Source organism: Mustelus asterias, chromosome 4 (assembly GCF_964213995.1).
Source record: "Mustelus asterias chromosome 4, sMusAst1.hap1.1, whole genome shotgun sequence".
NCBI classification, from domain to species: domain Eukaryota; kingdom Metazoa; phylum Chordata; class Chondrichthyes; order Carcharhiniformes; family Triakidae; genus Mustelus; species Mustelus asterias.
Window position 1 is genome coordinate 38649239 of NC_135804.1, and position 24207 is coordinate 38673445.

Consider the following 24207-nt stretch of genomic DNA (forward strand, 5'->3'; position numbering starts at 1 on the left):
ACTGAATTGTATGGTTTACACTGGGGAATTTTGCTTGGTTAAGTCTTTGAAGAGCGGCCATCCAGTAAATATGAATTTAGGGAGCATTCTTTTCATAGTCAAAATATTGCTCCCCATTTTTATTCTGAAATGATACTGCTCCCCAGTGGACAGATTGTTTATCGCATCCAGAAGCTCAAAGCGAAATTATTTAGTCAGAAAATAATTAAACATTTATGCTTTAAAGTAGATCCATTTTTTTTCCACAAAGTTTAATCTAAATTTTCTTGTGGATTTCACTTCCTTAATCATTTTGCCTGCTCTGGTAGAGATTGTGTAATGTCATGTTCATGACTGCAGCATTTAAACTTTTTTGCAACATTTCCGTTTTCACATTTATCACTAAATTCTTACCGATATGAATGAGGACATGTCTGTGTAGAACTATTCAAAAGCAAAAAGGCCATCTCAGCTACTTAAATGAGCTAATTTTAAAAATTGCATCTTGGGATGGGGAGAATAAATTAGTTGTCAGTCAGAATCTCAAGTCAATCGTTTGCATATAATCCAGGAGACACAATTTTCCAATATTATTTTCCTTTTTTAGGCATATTTTTCCTTCCCACGTATCATGATATGTAATAGAGTTCTTCTCTTGGCTTCAACCTGGTGACTACCAGAAAGAGTGTTTTATGAATTGTATTTTTTTTGTTGCATATAAGGTATCTTGTGTCTATTCAATCTTTGAATTAAGAGACATCAGAGGATTGTTTGCATGCATTGTCTTTTAAACATGAAAGCAGAATCTGAGATGTGTTTCTTTTTCATTCTTCTTTGAAATTGGTTGTGCACAATATGCTTGGAGGATTGTAGCTCTTCCAACATTGTCCCAGTCCGTACTTCAGAATAGTCCAACCCTTTGAGGGAGCAAATTGAAACAAAACTGATTTTACCTTGAGTTTTCACAGCTTTTGAGTTTATACTGATGCCTCTCGTAGGCAGTTCAGTCATGTGTTTCTGGACCTTTGGATACACTATGTCTTGAGATTTATCATTATACAATCCAATGTGCCACCCTCTGCTCCAGAAAGTCAATAAAGTTGATCAGGCAAAATCACTCCCTGTGAAACCATGTTGTTTCCTTGAATCTACAGCCCCGACATTCGGCCTGACTAGTCTTAATGCTGCTGCACATGAGGGTTCCACCTCGTGCCCCTCTGTCTAACCCTATCAGCAAATCCTTCTAATACTTTCTTCATCATGTGTTTATCTAACTGCCCTTAAATACATCTATGCCAGTCACCACAGCTACCTTGTGTGGTAACAAATTTCATGCACTTTATAATCCTTTGGGTAAGCCTGAGTTCCCTATTGGATTTGTTGAGAGTAACTTTTATTGACGCCACTGACTTTTAGTCTCCCCGCAAGTGGAAACATCATTTTGATTTGGGTTTAACAGCCACAGTGTCAAAGTTTACAGATGACATGATTCTCAGAAATGTAATGAACAACAAAGAGGATGGTAGTAACTGACTTCAGGAGGGCATAGATTGGGGAAATGGGCAGGCACATGGCAGACAAAGTCCATTGCAGAGAGGGTGAAGTGATACATTTTGTTAGGAAGAATGAGGAGAAGCAGCATGAACAAAATTGTACAATTTTAAAGGGGGTACAGGAACATAGTGACCCGGAGATGTGTATGCACAAATGTTTGGTGGCAGGACAAGTTGAGAAGTCTATTTTTTTAAAAAGCATGTTAGATCCCGGGCTTTATTAATAGAGGAATGGAGTGCAAAAGCAACAAAGTTGAGCTAAACCTTTTATAAAACACTATTTGTGCCTCAGTATTGTGCACTTCAGAAAGAATGTCAAGATTCCAGAATGAATGCAGAGAAGATTTACTAGAACTGTACTAGGGATGACAAACTTCAGCTATCGGGAGAGACTGGAGAAAGCTGGAGCTTTCTGCTTTGAGCAGAGAAAGTTCGGAAGCAATTTCAAAATTATGCACGGTTTTAGAGCAAATAAGGAGAAACTGTTTCCAGTGGCAGAGAAGGATCAGGAGGCACAGAACACAGGTTTAAGCTGATTGATGTAACTATTGGAAGCGACATGAGGAAACATTTTTTATACTGTGACTTGTCATGTTCTGGAACTCTCTGTCTGAGGTGTGATAGAATTCGATTCAAATAGTAACGAGAATAAAATTAGATAAATACCCGAAGGAGAAAATTCACAGAACTGTGTGGAGAGAGCACAGGAATGGGACCAATTGGACAATTCTCCCAAAGAGACACGATGGACCATGTGACTTTTTTTTTGCTCTGTATCCTTCTATGATCTTCTCCACATTACTTCATGTAACTTCAAAGACCTCTGTTAAGTGTTGAACTATGAGGTTTATAAGATTATTAGGTTTTCAGGTGGTATCTTTAAATTTAGGGTAAATTAAGGGGTTGTGTGACCTGTTCTGGAATCCCAAGAGATGACCTGTTCTGGAATCTGACAGTAAGCCTTGGTGATTTCATAGAATCATAGAACCCTACAGTGCAGAAAGAGGCCATTCGGCCCATCGAGTCTGCAGATAGCAGCAGAATTTACAGGGAATAGACTCTGAGTCTCCCAAAGTCCCAGAATGGTTTGTGGGTATTGGGTTGTGAACAGTTATGCTGTAAAACTGGCAATTGATTTCTAAGATGAAAGAGAGTTGGGATCAAGGATAGCTAGTCAGCAGTTCTACCTGGATGCAAATTTAACATGTTTCATGTTGCCATGGGAAAGAAGGCAGAGGAAGCCATTTTTGAGATCAGCTAATCGAAGAGACACAATCTGCAGCTGTCTATGCATTGCGGGAGATTTGTCTTGTCAAAAAGAACAAAGAAAATTACAGCACAGTATTAGGCCCTTCGGTCCTCCAAGCCTGCACCGACCATGCTGCCCGACTGAACTAAAACCCCCTACCCTTCCGGGGACCATATCCCTCTATTCCCACCCTACTCATGTATTTGTCAAAAGAACAAATCTTCTTATCCCTGGTCTTGGTCTGACCAGGGATAAGAAGAATCACAGGAACAGGCTTTACTGCTGTTGGTGGATTTTAAAAAACCTCCTGAAACTGAGGAAGGTGCTCGGAGACAGTCGGGCAAAGTTACTACTTGTGAAATAGGGGTAAAGGAACCCACTGGAAGCTGAGAGAAATTATGGGCCATTTCCTAAAAGGGCTGCAGTTACATGGAGAGTGTGATAGATGACACGTATAAAAGGGGAATGTTCCTTTCCGTAGTTTAAAGTATAAGTTGCCTACTAAATGAAATTTGTGTCCAGTCAATTGTGCTTTTAGTCATTTGTTACAGGACAAATTTTAAAATGGCAAATCTTGTCATCTCTATGGAGATTTTAACACAAGTAATTCTTCAATCTTCTCTTTTCTATAAAATCGAGCCCATGACCTATTCAGCTTGATAGATATAACCTTTCAGTTCTGTTATCACCTTTGTGATTTTTTTTTAACCTCCTTCAGTGCCTCTATATCCTGTTTATAATTCATTAAATCACAGAACTGAAACCTGAATTAATGATCTTCTATACTTGAGAATTATTTGTGTATTGATACTGTTAGGATTCCTGTAGAGACCAGTAAATTTAAAAAGACATTTGAATTCCCAGTGGAATTCCCAGTTTGAAGAATTGCACAAGATTTCAAGTTTTAAGACTTACTGTAAAAGCAAATGAAAAGCTACATCCACTAAACATTACCTAGTTGGCTACTCTAAATTACAGAAAAGATGACCATTATTAATGTTTTAACGCGACCGATTCCCTCACGCCGCATACGTAAACATTACAACAAAAGAAAATAAATTACTCCCTCATTTGTGTTGTATTCAATTTGAAAGTAGTCAGTGTACGATATGGGTTGGATGGATGTAAGTAATATTGTAGTAAAGGAATCCAACTGACATAAACAAGAATGAAACTGTTAACACATCAGCTCCCCTTTAAAGACAAACATATTCAACCTCTTTGTCGTTGCCAACTGCAACCTCTTCCTCGCCAAAGTCCTTGAACATGTTTGTGCCTCCTAAATCCATGCCCAATTTTTCCAGAACTCCAGGTCCATTTTTGTTTTTCTATAGTCAAGCTTCTGCTCTACCATGCCACCAAAACAGCCCTAAGCAAAGGCGCAAATTATATCCATGGTGTCCATTGTGCATTATTCTGTTTTGCAGTCTTTGCAGTGGTCAACTGGACCATCCCCTTCAGCTCATAGGAATTGCCCTGGATTGATTTCAGCCTTATTTATCCAAACATAGCCAGATCATCTCAAGCTATGCCTTTGATTCCCTCATCTCCCCCTCCAATTCTACCCCTAACTCCTAAACATCCCCTCCAAAACACTGGCTGTCTCTTCCCAATCCTTCTGGACAATTGCTGGGATTAATCCTTCCCCCAACCCCTTCACCTTCTTCCATTTATATGCTGATATCATCTGCACAGATGGGAGTCAGTCTCCACATGTGTAGTAACAATATCTAGATCTAACTCTCCATCACCTCTTGACCCTTCTATTGCCTCTATGTTGTTAGTTCATCTTGGATAAGCGACAGTTTTTTTCCATTCCACAACAATGACGTGCACCTATATCATTGGCACTTCACAAGAGTCAAATTCAAATAAAATTTGACACCATGTCACAAAGAGATATTACAACAAAGGTTAGTTGCAGAGGTTAGTTTGAAGGAGTGTCTTAAAGAAGGAAAGAGAACTGGAGAGGCATTCCAGAGGTTGCGACTTAGACAACTGAAGACATGGCTGTCAATGGTGAAGCAAAGAAAAACAGGGATGTGCAAGAAACCAACGCCACAATTTTCAGTCAACATTAACTCACCACTAACTCCACACCCTGGCCACTGGTTCATGCTACTGCCTTCAGCTGGATCAAGCTATTTGCAGCTCCTCTATTCTATTCAACCTCGAGCTGAAATTCTGATCCCACATCCTGTCCAAGAACAAAAGAACCGGAACTTTCCAGCTGTTCACGTTGGCGGGATCTTCTGGTCCCACCAATGGTGTACCCTTGCCGTGGGTTTCCCAGTGGCGTGGGGTGGAGTCAGTGGGAGATTCCATTGACAGCAGCAGGACCAGAAGATCCCACCATTGGCCAATGGCGAGCTGCCTTCTACCGTGAGAAACTGCTGGAGAGGCCAGAGAGTCCCGCCTGACTACTTCTAACCAATGTCAGATGGACTGCTTCAGCCCCACTCATCCTGGCTGCTGCTGAAATCCTCATCTATACATTTGTCAGCTCAATACTGAACCATTTCATTTATCAGTTGGCTGGTTTCCCATCCTGTAATTGTGATTTATGCCAAAGAGAAGAGACATTAACTGCCCTCCTCCTTGATAATTCCGTCACCAGAGATCACAACCTTGTGAATAGTCCAACTTGTAAACTAATGTACATTTACATTTGAGAGTAGGCCCTAGCTATCGGGTAATATTTGGTCTAATTAATTTCTGAATTAAGAATGTTGACCAAATATGTGGATAAATCTTGAGAGGTTAATGTGTGTTAGCAAGAAAGAAATGTTTTCATCGATACATTTAGATGAAAACATTCCAAAATTATAATCATCCTACCTGATGCTACATGGATGGCATGGTAGCACAGTGGTTAGCACTGTTACTTCACAGCACCAGGGACCCGGGTTCGATTCCCGGCTTGGGTCACTATCTGTGTGGAGTTTGCACGTTCTCCCCTTGTCTGTGTGGGTTTCCTCCGGGTGCTCCGGTTTCCTCCCACATTCTGAAAGACACGCTGGTTAGGAGCATTGACCCGAACAGGCACCAGACTGTGGCGACTAGGGGAATTTCACAATAACTTCATTGCAGTGTTAATGTGACCCTAACTTGAGACGAATAAATAAACTTCATAAAATAAATATAGAAATCTCCCAAAATATCCCTACATTGTAGACATGAAACCAACTTGTTACGCATTTAAATTTGAATCAATCACAAGTGAATGTAATGAAAACATGAATGTAATTGTCTTCTGTCAAGTATCCAACAAGAATAAGTGCAACAAAATGTTGCATGTTCAATAAGTATGCACTTGATTGATTAGAGTGTTAAACAGCTTTGCTGTTCCTGATTTTTATCAGTGGCACCAAAGCCCTCTCTGTTAACTTTATAGTTTTGGCACTTTTATCCCTGTTTGCACGCAGATCCTTCAGATGATGAATGGGAGGAAATGTCAAGCAGTGATGAAAGTGATAACTCTATGGCTGAAGGGTCTGGGACACTCTTTTCTCCCCTCTGCCTGTCTGCGGAGGTCCTCTCTGGACTTGTGAACTACCTTATTCCAAAAAAGGTAAACACACAAATTGTTTGATCATGATGTTAGAATAATATTTCATTTTCCTTTGGCAGTGCTTCCTCACAGTAAACATGAATAATGGTTCTTGTTGTGGAATGTTTGGAATTCCTCATGATTTAATCTTTTACTGTACGGTATGTTTTACTTGTTGACCATAATTCTTTTTGTATTGCCTGCCACAACTGATTTGTGGCCATTTTGTTAGAAAAGAAGCTTCCCTCCATATTTGGTGCTAAGAATCTTGGTGGGAGCATGGGGCTCAGATTTCACTTGAAGCCAGTGAGCTGAATGTTGACACAAATATTGGATAAATGCTGAAAATAATAGGTTTGTGTCAATTAAAGCAGGAGCGTATCTGACAACGGGATGTGTAAATTAGAGGGATTAATGGGTAAATGTAGGGGGTTATGGGGATCGGGCCTGGGTGGGATTGTTGTCGGTGCAGACTCGTTGGGCCGAATGGCCTCCTTCTGCACTGTAGGGTCTCTATGACACACAAATGGTCTTCTTAAAGACTACTGCAAGTCACATTTGAAGATGTTCTTGATCACGCATGATGAGAAGAAATTATTTACAGAAAGGAATTGAACCAATTTCAGTTAACCCAATCATTGGCTATAAAGTCGAGAAGTTTAAAGTTTATTTATTAGTGTCACAAGTTACATTAACACTGCAATAAAGTTACTGTGAAAATCCCCCAGTGGCCACACTCTGGCACCTGTTTGGGTACGCCGAGGGAGAATTTAGCATGGCCAATGCATCTAACCAGCATGTCTTTCGGACTGTGGGAGGAGACCAGAGCACCCGGAGGAAACCCACGCAGACATGGAAACATAGAAGATAGGAGCAAGAGGAGGCCATTTGGCCCTTTGAGTCTGCTCTGCCATTCATTACGATCATGACTGATTGTCCAAGTCAATAGCCTAATCCTGCTTCCTCCCCATAACCTTTGATCCCATTCACCCCAAGTGCTATATCTGGAAGCCTCTTGAATACATTCAATGTTTTGGCATCAACTACTTCCTGTGATAATGAATTCCACAGGCTCACCACTCTTTGGGTGAAGAAATGTCTCCTCACCTCCGTCCTAAATGGTCTATCCCAAACCCTCAGACTGTGACTCCCCCACCATCGGGAACATGCTCCCTGCATACTTGACATACTGGATACTTGACAGAAGACAATTACATTAATGGTTTCGTTACATTCACTTGTGATTGATTCAAATTTAAATATATACAACAGACATGGGGAGAACCTGCAGACTCAGCACAGATGGCCAGGAATCGAACCTGGGTCCCTGGCGCTGTGAGGCAGCAGTGCTAACCACTGAACTGCTTTCGATTGAGAGTTGACCTCACAGTATTATGCTATTTATCCCATTTTAAGTAGCAAGAACTTGTTTTGTGATTGCATCATGGCTACCTGACAGAGTAATATTTTCTTTCAGTGAGGTGGAGGAAATGCCTCCCTGGTTATTGCTGATAAGGGTGACAGTGGTACAATAGTGAGGGAGATGACCTTAGTTCTGGAGATCATGGTGTAGAATGGATTGAAGATTGACCAACTAACAGGAAACTGAGAGTTGGCATAAATGGGTCTTTTTTCTGATTGGCAGGAATTGATGAGTGGTGCGCCACAGGGATCAGTGCTGCAGCCTCAACATTTTATCATTTTATATAAATGACTTGAATAAAGGGATGAAGGACTGGTTGCTAAATTTACTGACGACACAAAGATAGGTGGCAAAGAAGGCTGTGAAGAAAATGCAAGGAGGCTGCAAAGGAACATAGATTAAGTGAGTGGGCAAAAATCTGGCAAATGGAGAATAATGTGGGCAAATATGAAATTGTCCATTTTGGCAGGAAGAATTTAAAAAAAGCTTATTATCTAAATCAGTGGTTCCCAAAGGGTGCGGCGCGCCACGCTGGTGCGGCGAGAGAGGATGGCAAGTGTGGCGGGAAGATTCAAGGACAATCAAGGAGACATTTAAACATGGTTTAAACAAGCATTGTTTTATACTTTCTGGATGTCCCATGATCATATTATAAAATAGTTGTGTTCTATGTTATGAATCGAGCACTGTTTTTTTTTGTTTTTGAATGTATTTCTTATTAATAAAAAATTCGGTGTGGCGCGAGCAAATTTTTATTCCGAAAGTGTGGCCCAGTGAAAAAAGTTTGGGAACCACTGATCTAAATGGTGAGAGATTGCAGAGCTTTGATGGTTGACGAGGGAAGGGCCGTGGATGTCGTCAATATGGACTTTAGTAAAGCATTTGACAAAGTCCCTCATGGTAGGCTGGTGAAAAAGGTTGGATCTCATGGGATAAAGGGGGAGGTGGCTAGATGGGTGGAGAACTGGCTTGGTCACAGAAGACAGAGGGTGGTAGTGGAAGGGTCTTTTTCCGGCTGGAGGCCTGTGACTAGTGGTGTTCCGCAGGGCTCTGTATTGGGACCTCTGCTGGTTGTGATTTATATAAATGATCTGGAAGAAGGTGTAACTGGGGTGATCAGTAAGTTTGCGGACGACACAAAATTGGCAGGACTTGCAGATAGTGAGGAGCATTATCAGAAGCTACAGAAGGATATAGATAGGCTGGAAATTTGGGCAAAGAAATGGCAGATGGAGTTCAATCCTGATAAATGCGAAGTGATGCATTTTGGTAGAAGTAATGTAGGGAGGAGCTATACGATAAATGGCAGAACCATAAAGGGTGTAGATACGCAGAGGGACCTGGGTGTGCAAGTCCACAGATCCTTGAAAGTGACGTCACAGGTGGAGAAGGTGGTGAAGAAGGCATATGGCATGCTTGCCTTTATAGGACGGGGCATAGAGTATAAAAGTTGGGGTCTGATGTTGCAGATGTATAGAACGTTGGTTCGGCCGCATTTGGAATACTGCGTCCAGTTCTGGTCGCCACACTACCAGAAGGACGTGGAGGCTTTGGAGAGAGTACAGAGGAGGTTTACCAGGATGTTGCCTTGTATGGAGGGGCTTAGTTATGAGGAGAGATTGGGTAAACTGGGGTTGTTCTCCCTGGAAAGACGGAGGATGAGGGGAGACTTAATAGAGGTGTATAAAATTATGAAAGGCATAGATAGGGTGAACGGTGGGAAGCTTTTCCCCAGGTCGGTGGTGACGTTCACGAGGGGTCATAGGTTCAAGGTGAAGGGGGGGAGGTTTAACACAGATATCAGAAGGACATATTTTACACAGAGGGTGGTGGGGGCCTGGAATGCGCTGCCAGGCAAGGTGGTGGAGGCGGACACACTGGGAACGTTTAAGACTTATCTAGATAGCCATATGAACGGCGTGGGAATGGAGGGATACAAAAGAATGGTCTAGTTTGGACCAGTGAGCGGCTCGGGCTTGGAGGGCCGAAGGGCCTGTTCCTGTGCTGTATTGTTCTTTGTTCTTTGAGGTGCAGAGGGATCTGGGTGTCCTAGCACATGAATCTCAAAAGGCTAGTATACAGGTACACCAAGTAATTATGAAAGCTAATAGAATGTTATCATTTATTGTGAGGAAGTTGATTACAAAAGTAGGGAGATTATGCTTCAGTTATGTAGGACACTGGCGATACCACATCTGGAGTATTGTGTACAGTATTGGTCTCCTTATTTAAGGGAAGATGTAAATACATTAGAAGCAGTTCAGAGAAGGTAGATTCGATTAATATCACGAATGGATGAGTTGTCTTATGAGGAAATATTGGAGAGATTAGTTTTAGTATCCACAATTATTTAGAAGAGTAAGGAGCGACTTGATCAAAAGCTTTAAGACCCTGAGGGTTATTGACAGGGCGGATATGGAGAGGATGTCTCCTCTTGCTGGATAATCCAGAACTAGGTGTCACTATTTAAGACTGAGATGAGGAGAATTTTTTTTTCTGAGGGTCACAAGTCTCTGGAACTCTCTTCCTCAAAAGGTAGTGGAAACAGACTCTTTGAATATTTTAAGGGAAAGCGAGATAGATTCTTGGTTAACAAGAGGGTGAAAGGTTATTGGAGGTAGGCAGGAACATGGGGTTGAAGTTTCAATCAGATCAGCCATGTTCTTACTAAATGGTGCAGCAGGCTTGAGGGGCCGAGTGGTCTACTCCTCCTAATTCGTTTGTTCATATGAGTCAGTTTGAGTGGAGATGCGAAAAGTAAAAGCAAGAAATCACTTGTGGGAATGATTTATCTAACCCCTAACAGTAACTACACTGTAGAGTAGGTATACAGGAAAGAAAATGGGGGCTTGCGGGAAAGGTATGTTTGTAATCAGAGTTTACAGAGTACTGGGCTCATCATAGAAACCCTACAGTACAGAGAGAGGCCATTCGGCCCATCGAGTCTGCACCGACCCCAATCCCCCCCAGGCCCTACCCCCATATCCCTACATATTTACCCACTAATCCCTCTAATCTATGCTTCTCAAGACACTAAGGGGCAATTTTAACATGGCCAATCAACCTAACCCGCACATCTTTGGACCGTGGGAGGAAACCGGAGCACCCGGAGGAAACCCACGCAGACACGAGGAGAATGTGCAAACTCCACACAGACAGTGACCCAAGCCGGGAATCGAACCCAGGTCCCTGGAGTTGTGAAGCAGCAGTGCTAACCACTGTGCTACCGTGCCGCCATGGGTTGATTTTAGTCTACATATAGATTGGACAAACCAGATTGGCAAAGGTAGCCTGGATGATGAATTCATAGAGTGTTTCAGGGACAGTTTCTTCATGCAGCATATTCTAGAGCCACCCAGAGAGCAGGCTATACAAGATGTGGTAATGTGCAATGAAACAGGATTAATTGATGACCTCAGAGGAAGCAATGATCATAATATGATTAAATTTCACATTCAATTTGAAGGAGAGAGGAGTAGATCTAAGACTAGTGTATTAAACTTAAATAAGGGCAATTATGGGGTCATGAAGACAGAATTGGCTAAAGTGAATTGAAAATTAGGCTGAGGGTTAGGTCAGTAGAAATGCAATGGTTGACATTTAAGGAGATATTTCAGAATACTCAAAAAATATATATTCCAATGAGCAAGAAAAACACTGTCAGTGGCTAACTGAAGAAGTTAAAGATAATATCAAACTGAAAGAGAAGACGTATAATTCCACAAAGTTGAGTGGCAGGTCTGAAGATTGGACAGGATATAAAGAATAGCAAAAAGTGACTAAAATATTAATAAGGAGGGAGAAATTGGAGCACAGGAGCAATCGAGCGAGAAATACAAAAAGCAGATAGTTAGAGTTTCTGCGGGTATTTCAGGAAATGGGTATGTAAAGTGAGCATTGGTCCTCGAGAGAGTTTGGGGAATTGAGAGTGGAAAATAAGGAGATGGTGGATGAATATTTTGCATCTGTCTTCATTATACAGGATATAAATAACATCCCAGAAATAATTGTGAATCAAGAGGTGAATGGGAAGGAGGAACTTGAATCAATTACAATCATGAGGGAAAGGATACTAAGAAAATTATTATGACTAAAAGCTGACAAGTCTGGAGATCTTGATGGATTTCATTCCAGAGTATTAAAAGAAGCGGCTGCTGAGATAGTTGATGCATCAGTTTTAATTTTTTATTAAATGTTCTAGGTTTCATCAGATTGGAAAATAGCAAATGTGACTCCACTATTCAAGAAAGGAGGGAGACAGAGTGGGAACCTACAGGCCAGTTAGCTTGACATCTGTCAACAGAAAATTGCTGGAATCTTATTAAGGAGGTTATAGCGGGGCATCTAGAAAATGTTAATGCAGTCAGGCAGAGTGAACATGGTTTTGTGAAAGGGAAATCATGTCTGACTAATTTATTGGAATTCTTGGAGGAAATAACAAGCAAAATGGATAAAGGGGGACCTGTAGATGCACCGTACTTTGATTTCCAGAATGCATTTAACAAGGTGCTGCACCAAAGGTTACTGACAGAAATAAGAGTTCATAGGAGGTAACTTGTTAGCATGGATAGAGGATAAGAGAGTAGGCATAAATAGGTCATTTTCAGGTTGGCAAGATGTGATACAGAGATAAGTGCTCGGCCCTCAACTATTTACAATTTATATCAATGGCTTCGATGAAGGGACTGAATGTACAGTTGCTAAATTTGCTGGAGACAAAAATAGAAGGTTATAGAACATTACAGCGCAGTGCAGGCCCTTCGGCCCTTGATGTTGCACCGACCTGTGAAACCAATCTAAAGCCCATCTAACCTACACTATTCCAATATCATCCATATGTTTATCCAATGACCATTTAAATGCCCTTAATGTTGGCGAGTCCACTACTGTTGCAGGCAGGGCATTCCACGCTCTTACTATTCTGAGTAAAGAACCTACCTCTGACATCTGTCCTATACCTATCACCCCTCAATTTAAAGCTATGTCCCCTTGTGCTAGCCATCACCATCCGAGGAAAAAGGTTCTCATTGTCCACCCTATCTAATCCTCTGATCATCTTGTATGCCTCTATTAAGTCACCTCTTGACCTTCTCTCTAACGAAAACAGCCTCAAGTCCCTCAGCCTTTTCTCATAAGACCTTCTCACCATACCAGGCAACATCCTGGTAAATCTCCTCTGCACTCTTTCCAATGCTTCCACATCCTTCCTATAATGCGGCGACCAGAACTGTACGCAATACTCCAAGTGCGGCCACACCAGAGTTTTGTACAGCTACAACATGACTTCATGGCTCCAAAACTCAATCCCTCTACCAATAAAAGCTAACACGCCTTCTTAACAACCCTATCAACCTGGGTGCCAACTTTCAGGGATCTATGCACATGGACACCGAGATCTCTCTGCTCATCCTCACTACAAGTATCTTACCATTAGCCCAGTACTCTGTATTCCTGTTACTCCTTCCAAAGTGAATCACCTCACACTTTTCCGCATTAAACTCCATTTGCCACCTCTCAGCCCAGCTCTGCAGCTTATCTGTGTCCCTCTATAACCTGCAACATCCTTCCGCACTGTCCACAACTCCACCGACTTTAGTGTCATCCGCAAATTTACTAACCCATCCTTCTACGCCTTCATCCAGGTCATTTATAAAAATGACAAGCAGCAGTGGCCCCAAAACAGATCCTTGTGGTACACCACTAGCAACTGAACTCCAGGATGAACATTTCCCATCAACCACCACCCTCTGTCTTCTTACAGCTAGCCAATTTCTGGTCCAAACCGCTAAATCACCCTCAATCCCATGCCTCCGTATTTTCTGCAATAGCCTACCGTGGGGAACCTTATCAAACACTTTACTGAAATCCATATACACCACATCTTTACCCTCATCCACCTCTTTGGTCACCTTCTCAAATAACTCAATAAGGTTTGTGAGGCACGACCTACCCTTCACAAAACCGTATTGACTATCCCTAATCAAATTATTCCTTTCTAGATGATTATAAATCCTATCTCTTATAATACTTTCCAAAACTTTGCCCAAAACAGAAGTAAGGCTCGTTGGTCTATAATTACCAGGGTTGTCTCTACTCCCCTTCTTGAACAAGGGGACAACATTTGCTATCCTCCAGTCTTCTGCCACTATTCCTGTAGACAATGACGACATAAAGATCAAAGCCAAAGGCTCTGCAATCTCCTCCCTAGCCTCCCAGAGAATCCTAGGATAAATCCCATCCGGCGCAGGGGACTTATCTATTTTCACACTTTCCAGAATTGCTAACACCTCCTTCTTATGAACCTCAATCCTGTCTAGTCTAATAGCCTGTATCTCAGTATTCTCCTCAACAACATTGTCTTTTTCGTGTGTGTATACTGACGAAAAATATTCATTTAGCGCCTCTCCTATCTCTTCGGACTCCACGCACAACTTCCCACTACTGTCCTTGACTGGCCCTAATCTTACCCTAGTCATTATTTTATTTCTGACATACCTATAGAAAGCTTTAGGGTTTTCCTTGATCCTACCTGCCAAAGACTTCTCATGTCCCCTCCTGGCTCCTCTTAGCTCTCTCTTTCGGCCCTTCCTGGCTAACTTGTAACTCTCAAGCACCCTAACTGAGCCTTCACGTCTCATCTTTACATAAGTCTCCTTCTTCCTCTTCACAAGAGATTCAACTTCTTTAGTAAACCACGGTTCCCTCGCTCGACCACTTCCTCCCTGCCCGACAGGTACATACTTATCAAGGACATGCAGTAGCTGTTCCTTGAACAAGCTCCACATTTCAATTGTGCCCATCCCCTGCAGTTTCCTTCCACATCCTATGCATCCTAAATCTCGCCTAATCGCATCATAATTTCCTTTCCCCCAGCTATAACTCTTGCCCTGCGGTATATACCTATCCCTTTCCATCGCTAAAGTAAGCGTAACCGAATTGTGGTCACTATCACCAAAGTGCTCACCTACCTCCAAATCTAACACCTGGCCTGGTTCATTACCCAGTACCAAATCCAATGTGGCCTCGCCTCTTGTTGGCCTATCTACATACTGTGTCAGGAAATAGGTAGGAAAGTAAGTTGTGAAGTGGACATAAGGAGTCTGCAAAGGAGTCCCATATTGGCCCTGGGGTTTTCACTCTGGGTTTTCGCCTCTCCCTGGAGATCACATGGTCTGGAATGGGGGGGTGGGGGTGAGTTAATAGGTTGTGATGAACAAAGCATCGTAGCTGTGAGGGACAGCTCGGTGGATAGGATATTAGGATGTAGATAGGCTGGAAAATTGGGTGGGGATCCTGGATTCAGGATTCAGTCCTGGACCGGGGAGTGGCGCGGGCTTGGAGGGCCGAAGGGCCTGTTCCTGTGCTGTATTGTTCTTTGTTCTTTGTTTGTTCTTTGTACATGGATAGGTTAAGTGAGTGGTCAGAAATTTAGCAGATGGAGTATGATGTGGGAAAGAATAGAAAACGATTTAAATGGAAAGATATTGCACAACTCGATGATACAGAGGGATCTGGGTGTCCTGGTACTTGTATCGCAAAAAGTTGGTATGCAGGTACAGCAAGTGATTAGGAAGATAAATTGAATGTTGTTTATTGCAAGGGGAGTGGGATATAAAAATAGGGATGTTTTTCTTCAGTTATAGAGGATGTTGGTGAGGCCACATATGGAGCACTGTGTGCAGTTTTGGCCTCCTTATTTAAGAAGGTACATAATTGAATTGGAAGCAGTTCAACTGATACTTGGTTGGGGGAGAGGCTACCCTATGAGAAAAGGTTAGGCAGGCTGGGCCAATATTCATTAAAGTTTAGAAGAATGAAATTCACAGTAACTTCATTGCAGTGTTAATGTAAGCCTTCTTGTGACTAATAAACTTAAACTTAGAAGTGATCTTATTGAAATGTATAAGGTCCTGAGGAGTTTTGACAGGATGGATGCTGAAAGGATGTTTTCCCTTGTGGGAGAGACTAGAATTAGGGGTCTCCCAATTAGGATGGAAATGAGCAGAATTTCTTTCTGTCGGCAGGTCATCATGAGTCTTTGGAACTCATCTCCAGAGAGCGGTGGAGGCAGGGTCATTAAATATTTTTAGGGGAGAGATTGATTGATTCTTGACTAACAAGGGAGTCAAACATTATTGGAATAGGCAGTATGTAGAGTTGAGACCACACTCAGATCAGCCATGATCTTATTGAATGGTGCAGTAGGCTCGAGAGGCCGACTGATCTCTTCATTTGTATCTTCCTATGTATGAATAAACAATTTCCAAATTGACGATTTCCGGCTTATGGCTCCAGTGAAATTAATCTGTCTTGCACCAAGGTTTTCAGTTTTATACATGAAGGCACATCTGCATAGCACTTAAAGGGATAATTAAGTGCTGTTCAAACAATGTCCAATCATTCAAGAGTTCTGATTGTTTCCTTCCAAAGCAAACTTGTCCTGTGAAAATGTTGAATGACTGCAGACATGTTTTCCATTTAATCAGCATCATTTCACAGCTCTTGCTGCCGATTTATATCACTTCAGTTGGGAAAATATATTTGCCATTTGTTGGAGATTACAAAAACTGTCAGAACGTTTCAATATTTAATCAGTTCCCCAATCGGCCAGATTTAAAGGCAATATATTTTCACGTTGGATAGAGTTTACTAAATTTGGATTTAAAAATTCTGTTCTTAGCAAGCAGAAACTGTGCAGACGAGACCTGTGCGTTTATGAAATGTAGTTTTGTCCTTGGGGTCATTGATTTAGAGAGAGGCAGATTTCTAAATAAAAAAAATCAAAGCTTGGCAATTGGAAAATTAGGACATGTGTGAAAACCACTGCATGCATCTGCAGTGTGTCAGGAAGTCAACCTTACTGGCTTTAATGAAGCCATCAACAAGGAACATTGATTAGTTTAGCAGTGTAGTGAGGCAGCACCATCTGTCAACTCGAGTCAACTCCATCAGCTATGGCTGATCAATAATATACCTGCCTGCAATCATAGCATAAAATTAAACTATTAGGTATTTACCAGTGTTAGAGAATAATGTACTTTAATAGAAATTTCTCGGTTGAATATTTCTTTGTGCTCATAGCCGTGTCCCGAATTTGTGTTGTCAAATAACCCTTTCCAGAATATGTCAAGTTACGCCACAACGATTACTGTGCATGCGATGTAGCTGGCATGAGTTGATGTGTTTCTCTTCCCTGGGGTGAATCTTCTACCAGTGTAAAAATCAAACTGTTACCTTGTTAGTGTTTCTCACTTGCTGTGCGAGTGTGAATCTTCAAAACATTTACATAGAACATTAGTTAGGTTAATGTGGTAAAACTTTATACGTCACAGACATGAATCTGAAATTAAATTGCATGTACAGATTTGTTAAATATTTGGCCTAATAATGAATTAAGAGCTGGCAGTGATGGATTGGAAAGAGGCATCAGTTCATGCTCGGAGCTGATGGGTTGCTCTTCTTTTTAATAATGCTTGTCTTCACTGATAAATCCTTAGGTTCTGGAAAAGACTGAATTCATAGACAATGTTACTGTAGATGTATGTATGAAAAGTCCACCGTGGCGACATCTGATTGCAAAGTAAGTAAAGCCCATCTATCGTACAATAAAGGAAAAGAGCCAAAATAAAGTTTAAAAATTAAGATCTTTTGCTGTGGATATTTTTTTTGTAGAATGAAACGGATACAGTGTAGAGCCTTGACCTGCCTCCATAACCTCTTATCAGTATTGGATGTGGAGGAGCTGGGAGGACCAGCCACACTTCAGGCTATTTCACAACACCTTACAATGCTTGTTTTCTCCCACTCAGGTGAGTTAATCGGACAACAATAGCTACATTTAAGCACCCTATGTTTCCACTTTTGTTCTTTCTGTACTGTTGCTGTAAGAATATTACTATTCTGTGTGTTTTCCCAGTATAGAACTCTATTTAAGCAAGACAAAATGGCCCTGACCAGATCTGGGAGGCCACAGACTGAATGTAGCCTGAGGGACCCCTCAGAGGTTCCAATGCAAGGACTCCGTGTGAACTGCCCAGGAAGTTTGAGCTTCAGATGGGCAAGTTCCCCCCACCCCCCTGGAGACTGTGGTCGGTCTGAAGGGGTTCCCCCTCCAGCAATCGTTCATACTGATCCCTCCCGACTCCCCCCCCCCCCCCCCCCACAACCCCCCCCCCCCCGAAACGCCCCCTGATCTGACTTGACTGCCCCTGATCCATCTACCACCCGACCCACTTCACCCACCTGCTACCCGACCCACCTGTGACCCTACCTGCTTACCTATCCTACCCCCTTACACTTACCTCATCTCCAAAGCTTTCAGACACTTGAACTGTTTGTTTACAGAATATGGCAGCTAGTGCTGTAAAAAGTGGGTGTGGGGTTTATACACGGATTCTCTCTGAGGATTCCTGCGCTGCATCATTTCTGTTGGATCTTCCATTGGGAGACTGCCTTGAAAAACCAGCGGAAAGTAAGTGTGTGTATTTTTATGCACTGCAGAGTCGCTTGCATGTATAAAATTGAAAATCAGTGGGCAGGGCCTATTCCCACTGGAGGGGCTGGCAGCATAGCACTGAGCGGGCCACCGTGCATGCACTGATCTGTCAGCACCGGGATCGACGCATGCGCAGTAGCCCCGCACTGCCGGCCTCCCAATTGCTGGCCGGGTCGATCGTTGGCCAGTCCCAAGATCCCCGCATTGCTGGCCCTCCTCACCCCCCACCCCCCCACGGCCCGATCGTTGGTCCCCCAACCATTCCCGGGCCAGCCCAGACCCCACCCCCTCCTGGCCCACCCCAATCTCCAGCCCACTCCCCTCCCCCACAGTCCTGGACACCCCCCCCCCGCCGCCCCCCAAAAGCAGGCTGAACCACGATCACTGGCCTGCCTCCCTCCCTTCCCACTGATCTTGTCCTCAGAGTGGCAGCGGGACCCCCCACTCCCACCGGTTGGCCCACCAGGCCCCCGCCCCATAGGGCCCACCCCCTTGTCACTGCCCCATGCCCGATGGGCAGTGCCAAAGTGCCCTCTGGGCTAGTGGGCCCGGAGACTTCAGTCCTGGGTCTGCTAATTGTATTTAAATTATATTAAAATGACCATTTAAATGGTCTTGGCGCCTCTGCACCGATTTCTGGCACAGAGCTGACAGTGCTGGAAATCCAGTGCTGGGAGATGCTATCGGGGCAGGAACACAGGCGCGAACCCCGCGAATCAGCCGGCGCCAGAATCTCCTGGCCCACTGTGCTAGAAAAATTAACGCAGCGAGATGGGAGAATCCGCCCCCCACCGATTTTGCACCCACCAATTTGGCAATCTGGGTGCAAAATTGTGCTACTTTTCCATAGTGAGGTTAGGCAAACTTTTTTGGATGTTCACAAACATAATGGATGGGACCTTCCCTAAAAGGTAGAGTGGCGCAACAATTGGGAAAAACCACGAGGAAGCCTCCAGCCCTAAAGGTAGGCAGCTTTTCCTACTGTATCGATCGGCTCATAGCCAAGGGGCGGGTACCACGGTGCCACGCTGGCGGGGCGGGCTCTGATTGAGGCTGCCCTGTCAGCAACTTAGGTTTCAAAAGATCAGAGTACCCTTTCTAATGGACGCCCTGATACACAAAATTGAAATTCCCTCAACACACAACAGCCCCCCACCCCACCCCCATCCCGGGCAGGGGGGGCAATGCTTGGGCACAACCCATCACCGCCGGAGCCAAGCATTCACCTGAATTCCTGTGGTGGGGTTCTGCCTGCGAGATGCACACTGTGGGAAACCTGTCATGATTCACACACTGACTTGAATGGGCAATCTAATGGTGGGGGGAGACGATCAGGCGTAGAAGTCTGATAATCACATTTAAATATATTCAAATGGGAGTCCCAAAGTTGAACATCGGGATTCCTGTTGCGTCACTGTGGGCGGGGTGGGGGGTACAATTGCTGTGAAAAATCCCTCCGGCATCAATCGTGCTTTGGAACTCCCGTGGGATTTTCTGCACCTGCTGCTGATTCTTATTTTTCTTTGTCTTTGCATTAAAAATATTCTTTGACGTATTAGAGAGTGTTAACATGGTGGAGTTTTCGGAACACAACTGAAAACAAGCATTTTTATTAATAGCATTGAGTCTTATCACCTGTGAGTAATCTGTTTTTAAATCACTGAGCAGAACATTAAAAAGCTAATGAACCATTTACAAGTTTTGTTGGTGTTCCCTTGTCAGTTTCTTAAATTATTATTTTTTTTACTATTTAAAAACATACATACAAATGTTTTTGCACCAAAAGAGTACAATGTAATTTGAAGAGCTTCCTCGAATGGACACAAATAGGCCATTCACAGAAATTTGTCATAAACATTTAGTTGATATTGGGCTTTGGCCCAGTTTTGTACTGGGCCTAACTGCCAGCAGAATGTATTTTAAACCATCATCAAAGATTGTGAAGACTTGATTTATAGTTATGAGGATAGATTGGAGAGGTTGAGTCTGTTTTCCCTGGTGAAAAGAAGGCTAACGCTTGATAGAGATATTCAAGATCTTGAGAGGTATGGACAGCGTAAATAGTGAGAAACTGTTCCCACTCGAGAGAACATCAAGAACGAGAGAGTATGGATTCAAGATGGGTAAAGGAGTAGAAGTGATGTAAGGAAAGAATTTTTTCACCCAGACACTGGTTGGAGTCTGGAACGAGCTTCCTGAGCAGGTGGTGGATGCAGATTTGATTAAGGACTCAAAAAGGAATTGGATTGCTATCTGAAAAGAGAGAGTGTGCAAGGTTACGGGGATCAGGCAGGGGAATGGGACTGAATAGAATGCTCTTTCAGCAGGCAGTAAAGACCTGATGGGCCGAATGACCTCCTACACTGTAAAGATTGTGTGATTTATTCTTAACTTGTGTTCAGTATTTCTTGACCTTTTTCGCTGGTTTGGCTGATTCCTGGATAGTTTTGGGAAACGCTAGGCCATAATGCCCACATTCTCCACTTTGATTTTGGGTGGACGGTGGCACAGTGGTTAGCACTGCTGCCTCACAGAGTCAGGGACCCGGGTTCAATTCCAGCCTCGGGTCACTGTCTGTGTGGCGTTTGCACATTCTCCCCATGTCTGCGTGGGTTTCCTCCGTGTGCTCCAGTTTCCTTCCACAGTCCAAAGATGTGCAGGTTAGGTTGATTGGCCATGCTAAATTGACCCTAGTGTCCGAGATTAGCAGGTTAAATATGTGGGGTTATGGGGATAGGGCCTGGGTGGAATTGTGGTCGGTGCAGACGCGATGGGCCGAATGGCCTCCTTCTGCACTGTAGGGATTCTATGATTCGAAATGTCAGCCTTGCTGCAGTGAATTTAATGTTTGATGAAGACCCAGTTTGCTTGCCTCGTGATAGACGTGTTTTACATGTTTGTTTTAAATTATACTTGATGCAGAGTTGCCAAAGGATTCAGAGTTTTTAGAGGCTGTGACAAGTGCAATAAGGTCCTTGCTGCAGAGAATGGCTTCCCAAAATCTCCCTCAGGTAAGACATTTTAAGTTCAGTTACTGCAAATGGGAGTCGCCCCAATCAATAAAACTGAAGTTACTATGAAATACTGGTTTAAATCTAAAGCTAACTTGTGATTGTATTTACCAAGTAGCAAAGATGAATGCTTTCCATGTTAATAATTTTTTTCCCTGCCCCTTCTCTTAACACCCACTTCATTTTCACTCTCTTTTCCAACATAAAGCAAGATATGAGTGCGGAGCAGCTCATGATATTGTGTGAGGCCGGAGCTCAGTGTGAAAATATCAGTACTCGAGTCAACGTGGTTGCCATGATGGGGATTAGTGGCAGTGCCCTCGCCAAGGGAGATGGCACAGCCGAAACCCTCAAGGTATCAGGATAAATATATACTCGTAATATGCCTGTGACAGAGTTTAAACATTGTGACACATTCAATAAGGCAAAAACAGTGAAGAAAAAAATATGCAACTCTCTGGCTGGGATTTTCCAGCCACCTCGTGGTGGGTTTTTCTGTGGCAGGTGGAGGTGAACATCAGCCACCGGCGGGATCTTCCAGCCCCGTCAAGTTTATGGACCTTTGTATGGCTCACCTGCACTGCCATCGGGGAAACCCCGTTGCAAGGGGGTCGACTTCGGCCGCTGGTGGGAGGGGCCAGAAAAATCCCACCCTCTGTTTCCCAGTCCACCACCTAATTAGTGGTTAAATATTTCTATTTATGCAGTTGAAAATGTTACGTCATCCATAAGTGTCCGATACAAAATATTTTGAACCAGTTTTGCAAAAACTGCTTACAAAGTTATTGGCAAGGTGTTCTTGCCTGCTCATGTTGTATCTTTCTTACCTGTGTATGTCTTTTCTATCTTCCCCTGTGTTTGTCAATTCCAGATGGTCGGGAGCTTTTTGCTTCACGTGGCCACTAAGGATTCTTCTCTCGTGGTCGTAGGTGAAGCCCTGGATGCCATCATTGATGTGTTTGCTGATGGAGAAGAGGCAGACAAGGCAGCAGACCAGATAAAACTCGTCCAGGCCCTCAAGACCTTTCAACCAATTTTCAAATCCAGGGTAATTGAAATAAAATGCACTGTAATAATGGTAATTATATCTAAAACTGTAATGATGCTCTGAAACTTTTGACCAGGGCTTTGTGATTTATGATCAAATGAAAGCACAATAATGTGGATGCTGCAGGCCTGATATTAAAACAAAGTGCTGGAAAGATTCAGCATCTATGGAGAGCAAAACGTTAACATTTCCAAGTCCAGTAAGACTCTTCTTCAGAGCTGAAGAGAGGTAGAAATGTGATGGGTTTTATGCTGTTGTAAAGGGGCGTGGGGCGGTCAGGTTGAACAGAAGGAAAAGTCACGGATAGGTTGAAGGGCATTGCCACTTAAGGACCAAAAATATTAGGGGACTAAAATCTAAGAAAGTGGCACAGAAACAGAGCATTTGCCCAGAGCAGATGTTCATAGCAGAACAAAGGTAAGCTCTGTCGGAAAGCAAAAACATGAAAACAAGATCTCGTACAAACAGGCAGTTGAGGACAAGAAGAAAACAAAATGGAGGTCAGAGTTCACAGTCGTAAGTTGTAGAACTCGGTGGTGAGTCCAGAAGGCTGTAAAGTGCCTAATCAGAAGATGAGGTGTTGATCCTCCAAATTGCATTGAATTTCATTGGAAAACTGCAGCAGGCCAAGGACAGAAATGTGAGCACGAGAGAACATTCTTTCTGCACTTAGCATTAAGTTCAATAACTTCAGACCATGAACCCAGTCCACCATTTTGATTTTAATTGCCAGTTTGCATCTTAGAATTCTGTCATGGAATCTACAGTGCAGAAGGAGGCCATTCGGCCCATCGAGTCTGCACTGACCACAATCCCACCCAGGCCCTATCCCCATAACCGCATGCATTTACCCGAGCTAGTCCCCCTAACACTAAGGAGCAATTTAGCATGGTTAATCCACTTAACCCGCACATCTTTGGACTGAGAGAGGAAACCGGAGCAACCGGAGGAAACCCGCGCAGACACGAGGAGAATGTGCAAACTCCACACAGACAGTGACCCAAACCGGAAATCGAACCCAGGTCCCTGGCGCTGTGAGGCAGTAGTGCTAACCCGCTGTGCCACCGTGCCACTCTTGTTTTCATGTTTTTGAATTATAATTGAGGTTCCCTGAAGTTGCAGTGGAACAAAAGTTCGTAAAAATGAAGGTATTTTTTTAGTTATATTTTAAAGCTTACTTTTAATAATAAATATATTTTTTTATTAGATCCAAAAGGAAGGCAAAGATAACCTCACTCCAGATCGACGACTGGTCCTTGACAATGTGAAGATTAATCTGAAACGATTTATTGCCTACCAAGAGGCTTTAGCAAAAAAATAAATGGAACACCACAAAGGCTGCTGCAAAGAAATTTGTATTTTTCAGTTGAGTTTCTTTTTCCGACATTCGAATCTTAAAAAGGTTGATTACCAGTAAAATATTTTTTTTAAATTTGGATGGCGCAGTTATTTTTTACTCTTGAAACTCATTGGAAAAAAAATTGTCTGGGTTGCTGCAATATATTTTATTTAAAATAATGTGGTGTAACTGTGTTAATACTGAAGGCAGTTACTTCAATAAAATTTTAAAAAGTCTCTCAAATTTGATTATTTTGTTGAAATCAGCAATATTGAAACACAAGCAACAAAGTATTCTCTCCCCTTGAGAAGTAAATCATGACAGGCTATTGTAACATGATAAATGATGCATTGGGTGAAGGTGTCATAACTTCTATATAATTCATCTGGAAGGCAGTAGATTGTAATAAAGCAAGTGCATTTGTGTAAAGGTTTTATTTATTCTTCAGCTCCACTTGGTTCACCAACAACTGTGGAAAATCATCAGGGAAAATACAACTTTTGAATTGATGAATTAGAACACACTTGGGAACACAGTAAAGGGAGCCCCCAAATAGTCCA

At 42.8% G+C, this 24207-nt stretch overlaps 1 protein-coding gene across 5 annotated transcripts in view; it reads left to right on the top strand.

The window, feature by feature from the left end:
* heatr3 (HEAT repeat containing 3) overlaps window positions 1–23883 on the top strand; it is a 51248-nt gene extending 27365 nt beyond the window's left edge. For all 5 annotated transcript variants that reach the window (XM_078210859.1, XM_078210860.1, XM_078210862.1 and 2 more), the window contains 7 exons: window positions 6207–6352; window positions 17252–17334; window positions 17427–17563; window positions 21172–21260; window positions 21469–21615; window positions 22132–22308; window positions 23516–23883. In XM_078210859.1, the coding sequence (XP_078066985.1) occupies window positions 6207–6352; window positions 17252–17334; window positions 17427–17563; window positions 21172–21260; window positions 21469–21615; window positions 22132–22308; window positions 23516–23629 (893 nt within the window). In that variant the 3' untranslated portion in view covers window positions 23630–23883. The remainder of the gene's footprint in view (window positions 1–6206; window positions 6353–17251; window positions 17335–17426; window positions 17564–21171; window positions 21261–21468; window positions 21616–22131; window positions 22309–23515) is intronic.
* The last annotated feature ends 324 nt before the right edge of the window (window positions 23884–24207 follow it).